A 13,651-nucleotide genomic window follows, 5' to 3' on the forward strand; every position below is an offset into this window, starting at 1 on the left:
GAATCCAGAAGGTATGAGACTGATGAAGAAGATAATTTCGTCCTCTCTGAGGACTGGTGAAACCCTGTTAACAAGGAAGTTCTGTTCATAAATTGTGGTGTATTTGCAACATGTGGGAACAGAGTTAGTGATGTGTCAGTCAGTGAACAGTAGAACCCACTCAGGTGAGAAGCTGCACATGATATAGTATAACAAGTCATAGACTGACTGAACGTGTGGGACAGATTTCACACTCAATAGAGAGTTCACAGACGACTTGAAGAGGTTTGGAAAAATCATTGTTTTACTTTGAGTCTAGTTTCTAAGAATGTATAACTGGGCTGTGAAATATTCATGTTAATATGATACTCTACCACAATACAGTATGTGATAATCGATTCAGATGGTCCAGAGCACATTATACACACTGAACAACTGAATTAAACTAGTCATTTCTGACTTCACTGAACTAAACATGTTTACCACCAAAATTCTTTAATTCATGACTTGATGATGATCATTTTGTTGAACAAAATTGTGTTTAAAAAATGAGAATGACATATTATGATTCCACTTTTGTCTGTTATACCTAGATTAACAATACATTAACGTTTTGCGGTTTGCTTCTAGAACATATCCATCGAAACTTTGAAGCGGAAAGAAAAATAATTGACGTTCCCCACCGGATCTTCACAGTGTGACACCCAGCGGAAGTTGCCAACAGCGGTATCTGTGTGGAGTCAGTTTGAAGACGGTCGGTGTGGTCGTATCTCAGAGAAATATGGATGAAGTAACGATGTCTTCAGTTGAGTCTCTGAGAGAGTTTGTCAACGAGCGACTAACTGCTGCTGCTGAAGAAATATTCGGAGTCTTTAAACAAACTGTCGTCGAGTACGAGGAGGAGATCGACCGTCAGCGCAGACTGCTGGATATCGTCCTAAAACCAGAGATAAAGCTCCACAGGACAGGTCTGTAAAACCAGGAGGGACTCGGTGTAAACTAACACAGTGATGTGACTCATGTAGGATCCTGATCAGGACTCTTCACATTTAAAGGGTCACAGTCAGTGGATTAAATATAATTGAACTGCGAAACAAAGGAAACTAGAGCATGACCTCGTAGAAGTAGTGAGGGCCACGGGGGCCGCTGTGTGGGTGCCGCGGTTCCACTGCAGGAGTTCCTGGTAAAGGGAGGGGGTAGAACTTCTTTTTTATTTTTTTTTATTGGTGAAGTGATAGACAAGGTGACGTGAGGGACAAAAACGTTATAAACACATATAACCACATAGACCAACATGTAAACAATTGACATAAGACAACAACAGGAAAAGACATGCCACGTTGATACACGAATGTAGTGTTAAGTAAGTGTGTGTGTGTGTGTGTGCGTGCGTGGATGAGAGGTAAGTGGAGTGCTATTACACAATATGGTATAGAATACGGTAATAGTTACAGTAATAATAATAAAGAAAAGAAAATAAGCAAATAATCATATTAGGGATAATGAATAGATAATAAGAGAAAGGAGCAATACATGTATATAATAATGAAATGAGACTTTGAAAATAAAGGGACAAAAAAATAATAATTATAATTTGTAAAAGAGATGCATGTAATCATTTTCCTTTGTGTAGAATAATTTTCATGATAGTGATAAGTTGCAATGAGAGGTGAGGTCAGGTCGTGCCGCCGGAAGGAGGGCAAGCAGGGGGTAGGAACTTCAGGAACCATGTCTCCACTGCAGACAGGACTCACAGGGCTCTTATGGCGACGTGCAACAGTTTCGGTCATTGCGTGGTCGTTGTGCAGGGTTTTTTTTTTTACTGTCAATTTAGACGGTTTCTTAAAAAAAAAAAAAATGCCGTCTCGATCATCACGTAATCCCGCGATCGGCTATTTACCACTCCTTTTTTTCCCTTTTTTTTGTACCCGGCCTACTGCTACTCTTGTCTTTTACTGAGTTAATTCTCTCTTTTTTTCCCGGCCGTTTTTCCATTTTTAGTAACGTTGGGTTATAAAAATGCATGCATCTTGTTTTGGGGCTTTCGCTTAGCGTCACATGATCCTGCTTTGAGTCTGACCAATCAGCACAGACTAGCCTAAATCTCAAGCCCCACTGGGACATTTTCAGGGCCGAGTACCTACCCCCAGGCAGGGACTCTGTTCGGCCCTGTAAAAGTTCCTGTAAGCGGCCCTGTGGGGGAGGTTCCTGCACTGGCCCCGTAAAATTACCCCGAAGTTCCTGCAGTGGAAACGTGCCTATATCAACACAGGAATCAAACCCACGAGTAGGGCTGCACGATTATGGCCAAAATGATAATCACGATTATTTTTGTCGATATTGAAATCACGATTATTAATCACGATTATACATTATGTTAGATAAAACATGTTTTTATTGCACTTTCTATTTGAAACAAACAACAGGCTATGTGAACAAGGCTTTCAGTTCAAAATAAAACGTAAAATAAAAATAAATAATAGCCTAAAATAAAATTTACCCAAGACAAAGGGCTAGTGAAAAATAAATGCCATTGCAGAGTGCAGAGGTGTCATTCTGTACAGTAGCGTACAGATGCTTGTGTAAAAAAACAAAAAATAAAAAATAAATCTGGTAGAAGCTCTGCTGATTCAACTCCTTTACTCAAATAAAAGTAATAAAGTACAGGCTCTGAAATGTAATTTCAAAGTATAGGTAAAAATTAATTTTTGCCATCAATGATACACAGAGATGTGTGGGCAAGAGTCTGTCTAGCATGGACCAAAGCACAGCACGGACGGTTCAGCAGCAATTTGGAACGAATTAAAAACATTTAATGAACAGACCAAGTGTTTTCACACAGGCAGCGTCCAGCAGGTCGGCCTAGCTGTGGTGCCACCAAAACGGCCATAGATCGCCATTACTGGCCGTTATGATCACGGTCGGAACGTTTTAATTACACAACGTAACATGTAATTAACACCAAAACGGCCGCGTGGGGTGACGGGGTCTCGGTCCAGCTTCGACACCACCCCGCAGCCCGACCTCGATCCGATCAGAGAGAGACGGCGGTGCTGACTGACCAGACACAGACACACGTCATGTCTGTCACCGTCTGCTCCCGACATCGTCTCACTCTCACGTCAGAGTGAGATCCATACAGTCTGAGTGAGACGTGACATCGGGCGCAGAAGCAGCAGCATCTGAAGGTGCTGACTGACCAGCCGGGACACACACTCTGGATTGTAAACAACATGTAAAGGGAGGATGCGCTCGCCTGTTAAGTTAGGCAGCTTCATGAAGCCCTAACCTCTCGTTCACCCCCTGGTGGCTGGCTGACTATTGGTTGAAAAAGCGCTTGATTTGATATGCAGCACAGCCCGTTTTTTTTTAATTGTGCAGCCCTACCCACGAGTTATCAAGACAGAGCTAATCATGTCTCCGAGTACTGACATTGCTTTGCTGTCAACCTGTTTGTGTGCATTTGTGTGTGATTATAATCACATAAAGTTGTGTTTGTGTGGTTGTGTTTGACAGAGACTTGATGTAAATGTATGGATCAGAAGTAGATTAACAGCTGATACCAGATGAGTCCCTGATTGGTCTCAGCTGTGGCTCTGGCCTGAGGCTCATAGGTTGCCATCGTAACTTGAGGCTGGCTGCCACCAGACGCATCCCTAAGCTGAGGTAGACGGAAATGTAGAGAAGAAGGGTGATTTTTCTGCACTGGTTTCACATTTGAGCTTATTCTGACAAAACATTAGCTCCTCTCAGAAAAAGAAGCAGATTGTGAGCGTCCGGAGGACTTCCCGAACGCTTTGTTATGATTTTGGTGTTTCTACAGTAAATATTTTGGAAACACTTCCTAGTTATAAACAGGGGTCTCTTCTGCTTCTCTCAGAAAATCTTTGTATCAGAGTCAATGGGCAGCAGTGAGCGACCTGGCTGCACTCAGAGGCTCACAGTTTAAATTATGTAAGTCTCTCTGCTTTGTGGAGCTCATGATGGTAAGAACCGTCCACAAAACAACGTAGACTGGTTGTTGAAACCACCACACAGCCGGAATACATGCTATTTTCCCCAAGGGATTAATAAAGTACTTACCATCCATCCATCCATCCATCCATCCATGTATTTTGGCATTTTATACTTGGCTCACTCATTTTTTTTAAAGTTTGTTATCAGTGTGTTGCTTTAGACCAAACCCAGATCTGAGTTATTCCATGATCTGCTATTTCTCATGTCTCCTTGTTGTTCCAGAGCTCCCACAGCAACATGTCTGTAAGGAGGAGGAGGAGGAGGAGTTTGTTCTCTCCAGTCTGGACCAGGAGGAGCCAGAGCCTCCACAGATTAAAGAGGAAGAGGAGGAGTTTGTTCTCTCCAGTCTGGACCAGGAGGAGCCAGAGCCTCAACAGATTAAAGAGGAAGAGGAGGAGGTCTGCAGCAGTCAGGAGGGAGAGCAGCTGCTACTGAAGCAGGAGACTGACACCTTTATGTTGACTCCTACTCATGTGGGAAGTGACCACAGAGAACCAGAACCAACCAGTGACCAGCAGCTCCCCTCTCACAGCTCTGCTGTAGCTGAGAGCCAACATCAGGAAGGAAGTGGACATGTAGACCCAGAACCACCTGGAAATGTGGAGGCACAACCAAAAAGTAGACACACAAACACAAGAGACAGTGACCATGTACAAAACTCTCCTACAACAAAGAGTCACTGTGACACTAAGAAAGGTAAAAAGACTCTTAAACGTGACACTTCTGGAAAAGACTTTAAGTGTGAGTCTAAACTGAATAAACACCAGAGTGGCCACACAGGGGAAAGGACATTTTGTTGTAGCAACTGTGGGAAGGAATTTAATGACCAGTCAAATCTGAGAAGACATATAAGAACTCACACAGGTGAGAGACCTTATTTGTGTGTAGAATGTGGTAAAGGTTTTATGCATAAAATAAATTTAGACTTTCATATGAGAATCCACACAGGTGAGAGACCTTATTCTTGTGAAATATGTGGGAAAGGTTTCACAATCAATACAAGCCTGACGAAACACAGAAGAACCCACACAGGTAAGAGGCCGTACACCTGCAACTATTGTGGGAAATCCTTTACCAGAAATATAAATTTGATTAGGCATACGTACATCCACACAGGTGAGAGGCCTTTTTCTTGTGAAATGTGTGACAGAGATTTTACCCGTAAAACACACTTGGTGGTCCATATGAGAACTCACACAGGTGAGAAGCCTTATTCTTGTGAAACATGTGGGAAAACGTTCATAGCCAATACAAGCCTGACGCTTCACAGAAGAACCCACACCGGTGAGAAGCCTTATTCTTGTAAAATATGTGGGGAAAGATTCAAATATTCTTACCAGTCCTCAGCTCATATGAAAACCCATACACACGAGAACACATCCTCATGACATTGTCATCATCTTTCTGATCAGAGAGATACTGGGTCGTCCACGCTAAGTGACAAATAGTTTTATGAAATGTTTTAATTTTGTAGGTTAATCATTAAACCACTTGTATCAGGCTTGAATTTTGTGTGAATTCAGTGTTGTAGTTACAGTAATAATTCTCTTAAGTTATATTTGGTTGCCCTGTTGTGTTCTTTTGAGGTTAAGATGTGACATTAATGACCATAATCAACATAATAGTCAAATACTGTTAGCAATTCAATGTTATTGAAGTAATTCTACAGATTACAGAAAACAAATGGTAGTGAGAGAGCTTTCACACTGGTTGGGTTGTCGGTGGGGTTTGTACTGTGGCAGATCTTCTGGATCTAGTTGGTGACAAGTAGACAAGTCTTGTTATGTAGCCTACGACTACATGTGAGTCTGTCCAGAGGGATTATTTCACATGTGCATCTCTGAATATGTCACTGATTAAAGCACAGTTGCCTGAACTCTTGGTGTCGTTGTCAGCTTTGTGGGGGTACGGTGGGGATCTCCAATCATTAGACAACAGTGAATCTCTCCTGTTTTGTTCCTGTCTCTCAGGTAGTAACATAAACCGTATACAGTGTGGACCTCTTCAGTATCTCTTTTTTCATGTATGTTGCAACATAGTCATTTTTACAATTTTCATCCTGGTTGAACCTTTGTTGATGATCGTGACTGGGCCTGATTTGAGAAAGTTTCTTGTTGGCAGGTTAGTAAGGTTGTTGGCAGAAGATATCATAGTGTCCCTGATCATTTTCCATATGTGTTCAAGAAAACGAGGTCTAATCAGACAAAATAACATAATTTCCCTGTTAAGTGAAACCACACTTGTGTTGAAGCTCAACGTTCACTGTCAGAACTTCCTTACCAGAGCTCTAACAGTGACACTCAGACAGGTAAAAAGTCTTTACAGTGTTGGACTTGTCTAAGATTTTAAGTGTAAGTATCTACTGACCTTCTTTCTTTCTCCTACAACAAAGTCACTGTGACACTAAGAAATGATCCATACAGATAACAAGTCATAGACTGACTGAACCTGTGGGACAGATTTCACACTCAATGGGGATCACAGATGACTTGAAGTGGTTTGGAAAAATCATTGTTTTACTTTGAGTCTGGTTTCTAAGAATGTAAATAACTGAGCTGTGCTTTAAAGTGCTCAACAAATAAAGTTGGATTGGATTGGACTGTGAAATATGTTTGCGGTGGATGACCACGGCCTCACAAAAAGTTATGTAGGCTGTGACTGTCTCTGTAAATTCATCTTGATTTCTGCATGTGTCTTTGAATAAATCCCAGTCTGTGCAGTTGAAGCAGTCCTGCAGATTTAGGATTGCCTCCTCCGACCAGAAAACGACTGCCCCGACGGGAACGCCCACCGGCGTGTTACTCTATCCACAGCAGAACTGCACGGATACGTTGTATTGAGAGGTACAGTAGTTATGTTTGTCATTCTGTCATAGTACAACTTGTCTTTCAATAAACAATCATGAGATGAGTTATGGTATACTTTTATTGTTGTTGTTGTTGTTTCTGCTGCTGCTGCTGTTGCAAGATAATAATAAAAAAACATAATATTTTGTAATGTGACATGTGAATTTATTTTAACCGATAAATGAAGTTATAGCCGACATAATACCAATTTCAGTTTCAATGATTTTAGGAGGATAAATAAATGTGCTAATTATCAAGGATCCAAAACAAGTATAATTATACAAACATTGGTCACATCAATATAATCCTTGACTGTACTCTGTAACTCAGGATTGCACAGGGTGATATTCACAGAATCTTCTGGGGTTACGAACTAGATTCGAACCGGTCTCCCACACGGCAGACAACAATGCTAACTGTTTTGCCAATAGCTCAATTTGAATTTATTGGTTTAAATATACAAAGACAATGCACATTAAAGCAGAAGTAAGTGATATATTTGTGTTAATATAAGTCTTAAATAGTTATATCTTCCGACAGCAATCACTTACATAGAGTGTTTGGACTGAAACACGGGTCTGTCAGTCACTCTGCTCTGCTCTGAGCCGAAGAGAAAACATTTATCGTATCCTACAGTTTTTATCCAATGAGGAGAGAGAACGGCATGCAGGGCTGTGTGTGCAGCCAAGGAACGCCGTGAATGTGGCGACGTAGGGAAGAGGACTGTTATGGTGCGTTCAAGGAAACTCGTATTTTTCCGACCGTGAAGTGGTACCAGTTCGATCTGGTACGAGTTCACCGGTCGGAAGTTACGAGTGGCCGTTATAGTGACTTTCACCGGTAAAACAAGTCGGAAAAACACGAGTGGGTTGCCTGAAACGCTACAAAGTCGTAAGTTGTGACTTGAAGCTGTAATTTACGATTTCAAAAGCCTGCCTGGAACGCAGAATTAGCGAAAACGACCGGACCACTTACTTCTGCTTTAATAAACATTTCTGTGAACATGCCGGTTTAGCCACGTTGGCTAATTTTCAACCGTAGTCTCTGGGGCAGGTGACTTGAGCACTACAATAATTAAAAATGCATTAAAAAATAAACAAACACAAAACAGTACTATGCCTACTTATAAAGTACAGTATACAATACAATATATTACAGTGCATACAATAAAATACCTTCATTACAGTTTCAGAACAGATGGTCACATACTTGACCGTCTCTCAACCATAGTTTTAAATTTCTTTTAAAAGAAAGATAAGTGTCATACTCCCTGAGCTGCACTGGAAGAGTATTCCAGGTGTGAGTAGCTCTCACAGAGAAGGCTGCCTGACCAAAAGCAGTCCTTCTTTTTGGAACTACACAGTCCCCTCTGCTGACAGACCTAGCATGTCTGTCAGTGGATGTTTTCTGTGTAATAAAAGTACCAAGGGGGGGAGGAGCCAAGCCATGCAGGATCTTATAAGTGAGACAGGCATCTTTGAATTTAACGAAGTTGTCCCAGCTCAGTAGATTGTAATTTGAAATGCTGTGACAATGATGATAAGTATTTGACTTCTTGTCCAGTACTTTCACAGCCTGGTGGTAAACTACTTGTACAGATTTTAATGTTGTACAAGAGGCTTGTGCCCAGCTGGTCAAACAGTATGACAGGTGTGACATAATGATAGCATTAAAATACAATACCGCTGCTTTTGTTGACAGTGAGTTTCTGATGTGGCGGAAATTTGATAAATGAAACTTTGCTGTGTTTACTACTGATTTAATTTGTTTTTTGAAAGTAAGATTTGAATCAATTTTTATTCCAAGATATTTATATTCAGACACAACTGTCAACTTTTCCCTGGTAACATAGACATCAGGTAATACGGTATTCATCGAACTTTTAGTAAAAATCATGCATACCGTTTTCTTAGTGTTTAGATGCAGACATGAATTATTCAGCCATTCAACAACCGGGGTCATCGCTGCCGTTAACTTATTTGCAGCTTGCTGCTTGGTTGCTGCATGAACATAAATGACCGTATCATCTGCATACATCTGAATGTCAGACTCATTGCATACAGATGGAAGATCATTTATGTAAACAACAGTGGTCCCAATATGGAACCTTGGGGGACACCAAAACTACAACCAAGGACAGAGGATAACTCACCATTTGCCCTAACTATCTGAGTTCTACCTTCAAGATAAGACTTCATGTATCTGATGGTATTAGGGGAGAAGTTGTACCGAGAAAGCTTAGTGAGAAGGACACCGTGATGCACAGTGTCGAAGGCTTTCTTTAGATCTAAAAATGCGGCTGCAACAACAAATACAACTTCACTATAGGATCTGTTAATAATAGTTGATATTGGTCCAGACAAGCACCCATTGAAAGTTTTTAAAAACATTGTGTCTAGGCCATACACATCCTTAGCTTTTGAGTTCTTCAAGGAATTTATAATTGTTGTCACCTTTGTTTCAGTGATATCACACAGCTCAAAAACAGGCTGATTGTGATCCACTGGAAACATACTCAGATTGGTAGGGAAGCTCTGTTGCAGAGTCTGTACTGACTCCACAAAATAGGAATTAAAGTCCCACTCCCGCGACCCTTTTCGGCCATTTTAAAACCAGCTCATTAGCCATGCACATTAGCAATGCACCTCTGGGGGGTGGGCGGAGACTGCGCTGCTCTGCACCCGCCCAGCCACCTCCTCGCACCCCACCCCCCCGCTTGCTGACAGCTGGACATTGTACAATTACAGATTCAGCGCGTTTAACGTAAAACTCCACACTGGGATTCGATCCCAGACTGGTGTATAGTCCTTGCTCACAGTGCAAGCTGCTCTACCAGGTGAGCTATACCTATTATACCTAGACAGCTACACCGAGCTGTGAAGGCTTTCACCTCTGAGCCAGATGCAGAGCGGGGCGGGAGCTTGTAGCACTAGTGCCCTCCCCTGGAGCTGTGACACCCTCAACTCCAGTCTTCCTGAAACTGCCAGTTTGAGTCTGCCATTGGTTCACAGCAGTTTGAAGGCAGAAAAACTCTGAAATGCAATTTTGCACTTCCTTCTCTGCTGATAAGTGCTCTAACACAAGAAAAATGCCACAGGAACATGTGAAAAGCTCAAAAAACACGATTTTCACGGGAGTGGGTCTTTAAAGCTTTCTGCAATTTGAGTCCCATCTTGTGTAATATTACCTTTCACAAGAATTTCGAGACACTTTTTCCCCCACTTTGTTTCCCAGTCAGTTTATTCATATTCTTCCAGATTAATTTGGAATTGCCCTTTGCTTGGTCAATAATATTAACAAAAAAATTGGCCTTTGCTTTCCTTATTTCTCTTGTAACCTTATTTCGTAACCCCACAAACTTTAATTTATCAGTAGTCAGTTTTGATTTTATAGCTGCCTTCAATGTTGCATCACGCTCCCTCATCATTTTAAGTAAATCACCTCCTATCCATGGAAGGGTGTTTTTTTGTCTATGGCTGGGTGTTATTTTCCTCATGAAAGTATTCATTACATGTTTGATGGTGGACAAAAGGGCCTGACAGTCAGAGTTTGCATCAGAATATGACAGAATATTATTCCATTCTATCCCTTTAATTGTATTTTCAAAATTATTTTGTTCCCCCTTAGGTATTCTATATTGACTTGATTTTTTTGCCCCAGGACTAAAACGTTTTTTAGACAGTTTCCTAACAATAAGGGTTAGATTATGGTCAGATAACCCAGTGATCATGTTGAATTTGAATTTATTTTGAATTTAAATTTATTTATTCAGGATAGCCCCTTGAGATGAATCATCTCATTTTCGAGGGGGTCCTTCCACAAAAAGATACAATAATACAATGTCAGGTAAAGAAATAAAAAGAAAAACAAATACATTGAAACACAATACAGGACTTACATACATACACACACACACACACACACACACACACACACACACACACACACACACACACACACACACACACACACACACACACACACACACACACACACACACACACACACACACGCAAGACAAGGCTCTCTTAATCCCAGCTAATCCACAAGCGGCCAGATATCAGAATAATAGTCAACTTGTGATATTTTAGCTTACAAATGGGAAAAATAAGGAAAGAAATAAAATAATAATAATATAATAATAATAAAAATTAAGTAAATAAATAATCAGATCAGATAAGAGAATCACACACACAAAGAAAGAAAAAAAATTACAGTTTGCACGAGAGAGAGGAAAGATAAGTAATAGGAAATAATAATAATAAATAAATAAATAATACACATCATCAGAAACAAGAACAGGGAGTTTGCAAATGAATTAGAAGTGGAAGACCTAAGCTGGCATGGGAGACTGTTCCAGTCAGACGGAGAAATTAAAGTGAATGCATTTAAAAATAAATAATAACCAATGAAGAACTCTTCTGGCTTTTGGGGTTAACCAGTTCAAAGATTCAGATTTGAAAGTCTTAACAACTCTCTCTGGTTTATTTGTGAATATTAAGTCTATCAATGTTTTGGAGGACTGGGTTATTCTTGTCGGCCCTTTAACTAACTGTCAGGTCAAAGGTTTTAGTTATTTGTTTAAGAGCACTTTTGCTGCGTTTGTCTTCCCAATTGCAATTTAAGTCACCCATTAGTATTACCTCTTTGTCAAAATCACACTCTTTTAATAGATGGTTCAATTGCTCGAAAAAGGAAATCTTAGACGATGGTGGTCTGTACAAGCCAAGAACAGTAAAAGACATTTGAGGAGATAGTGTAATATTCAGTCCAATGCATTCAAGTTTATTATCACACTGCCACTCGATTTGAGTGCAGCTGATAGTGAGCGATTGACAGTCTGGTTAGCACGTCCTTTATGGATGAGTGAGTGCACTTCCGTTACACTACTACTAGGGATTGTTATGACAATTGTACAAAATGCTGGCGAGAGTGGAAAGGGGTTTTGATTTGATCTGTTTCCCTTCTTTGTGATTCAATGTGAGTGACTGTGGCTGTCTTTTGTACTATATGCACTCTCTCTGAAACTATCACAACAACGCACGCAAAAACTCTCCTGTCAAAGTGTGTGATTTTGAAATCTCCACCCTAAATTCAAATCTGCCGCGACACACCGTCGATCCGCGTGTGACGTAATGAAGCTTCATTTGGAAAGTCTTGTGATTTTTGGCAAGGTGAAGCGAGGCATCGACACATCTTGTCTTGTTTTCTGTAACATTACTTTAATAATGAATAATAAATTACTTCAATAATATTTAATTGCTAACTGTTTCAATATTTTGTTGATTATAGTCATTCATCTCATAACTTAACCTCAAAAGAACACAACAGGGCAGCCAAATGTGACTGAACAGATTTATGAACTACAACATTGACTACAGAGTAAAAGCAACATTAAAATTCAAGAATGACACAAGTGGTTTAATGATTAACCTACAAAATCAAAACATTTCTTAACTGTTTGTCACTAAGCGTGGACAACCCAGTTGTTCTCTGATCAGGAAGAAGACAATGTCATGACGATGCTCGCAGTCTTCTCACTTTAAAAAAACCCTTTTGCTGTTACTTGTAACTGTCAAATATATTTCCTTAATATGGGTTTGTGGCTGATGACGGACCTGCTTCTCACCTGTGTGGATTCTCGTATCCTACTCAAGACTGATTTGATATTATAATTTTTTTCCTTTCAGGTTTATGTCTTCTCACCTGTGTGTGTTTTCATATGAGCTCTGAACTGGTAAGAGTATCTGAATCTTATCCCACATGTTTCACAAGAATAAGGACTCTCACCTGTGTGAGTTCTCATATGGACCACCAGGTGTGATTTACGGTTAAAACCTTTGGTACACATTTCACAAGAAAAAGGCCTCTCACCTGTGTGGATGTATGTATGCCTAACCAAATCCATCTTTCTGGTAAAAGGTTTCCCACAATAGTTGCAGGTGTACGGCCTCTCACCTGTGTGTGTTTTCATATGGACGTCTAAGTTTATTTGATGCATAAAATCTTTCCCACATTTTACACACAAATAAGGCCTCTCACCTGTGTGACTTATTATATGTCTTCTCAGATTTGACTGGTCACTAAATTCCTTCCCACAGGTGCTACAACAAAATGTCCTTTCACCTGTGTGGTCACTCTGGTGTTTTTTCAGATTAGACTCACACTTAAAGTCTTTTCCAGAAGTGTCACGTTTTAGAGTCTTATTACCTTTCATAGTGTCACAGTGACTCTTTGTTGTAGGAGAGTTGTGTACATTGTCACTGTCACTTGTGTTTGTGTGACGTCTCTTCTTTGGTTGTGTCTCTACATTTCCAGGTGGTTCTGGGTCTACATGTCCACTTCCTTCCTGATGTTGGCTCTCAGCTACAGCAGAGCTGTGAGAGAGAAGCTGCTGGTCACTGGTTGGTTCTGGTTCTCTGTGGTCACTTCCCTCATGAGTAGGAGTCAACATCAAGGTGTCAGTCTCCTGCTTCAGTAGCAGCTGCTCTCCCTCCTGACTGCTGCAGACCTCCTCCTCTTCCTCTTTAATCTGTGGAGGCTCTGGCTCCTCCTGCTCCAGACTGGAGAGAAAAAACTCCTCCTCTTCCTTAGAGACAAGTTTCTGTGGGAGCTCTGGAACAACAAGGAGACATGAGACAGAGATGACTACTGTGATGATAAGAAAGAAAAAAGGTTTGGCAGCTCAGATCATGAGCTGTTATTAGTTTAACAAACCACAAGGTGTCACTGTCCTTCTGTGTTTTCAAGTCTTTGAAATCCTTTTTTCCATGTCTCATACAACCTGTGTGTTTGATGATTAAAATACT

The 13,651-nt window shown here is 40.6% G+C and overlaps 3 protein-coding genes across 3 annotated transcripts in view; 1 reads left to right on the forward strand and 2 right to left on the reverse strand.

Annotated features, from left to right (window-relative positions):
• Positions 1 to 13,651, reverse strand: part of LOC146969790 (uncharacterized) — a 138,375-nt gene that overhangs the window by 123,451 nt on the left and 1,273 nt on the right. The window lies entirely within an intron of this gene.
• Positions 773 to 6,388, forward strand: LOC146969806 (uncharacterized). Its single transcript, XM_085805374.1, has 2 exons — positions 773 to 947; positions 4,219 to 6,388. Exons 1-2 carry the CDS (start codon positions 776 to 778, stop codon positions 5,382 to 5,384), a joined length of 1,338 nt encoding a protein of 445 aa, XP_085661500.1. The 5' UTR covers positions 773 to 775; the 3' UTR covers positions 5,385 to 6,388.
• Positions 12,051 to 13,621, reverse strand: LOC146969807 (uncharacterized). The gene is made up of 2 exons (XM_085804404.1): positions 13,573 to 13,621; positions 12,051 to 13,457 (listed from the first exon to the last, which is right to left on the reverse strand). Exons 1-2 carry the CDS (start codon positions 13,619 to 13,621, stop codon positions 12,535 to 12,537), a joined length of 972 nt encoding a protein of 323 aa, XP_085660530.1. The 3' UTR covers positions 12,051 to 12,534.

Source organism: Trachurus japonicus, chromosome 17, assembly GCF_045865225.1.
Source record: "Trachurus japonicus isolate A0001 chromosome 17, Traja_1.0".
NCBI lineage: Eukaryota > Metazoa > Chordata > Actinopteri > Carangiformes > Carangidae > Trachurus > Trachurus japonicus.

What these genes read in the sequence shown, in the direction of transcription:
- LOC146969807 (XM_085804404.1), bottom strand. Translation starts at nt 13,621, where the DNA reads ATGAGACATGGAAAAAAGGATTTCAAAGACTTGAAAACACAGAAGGAC. An exon ending in CTTGAAAACACAGAAGGACA is followed by an intron (nt 13,458 to 13,572) that starts GTGACACCTTGT and finishes TTGTTGTTCCAG; the next exon opens with AGCTCCCACAGAAACTTGTC.
- LOC146969806 (XM_085805374.1), top strand. Translation starts at nt 776, where the DNA reads ATGTCTTCAGTTGAGTCTCTGAGAGAGTTTGTCAACGAGCGACTAACT. An exon ending in GATAAAGCTCCACAGGACAG is followed by an intron (nt 948 to 4,218) that starts GTCTGTAAAACC and finishes TTGTTGTTCCAG; the next exon opens with AGCTCCCACAGCAACATGTC.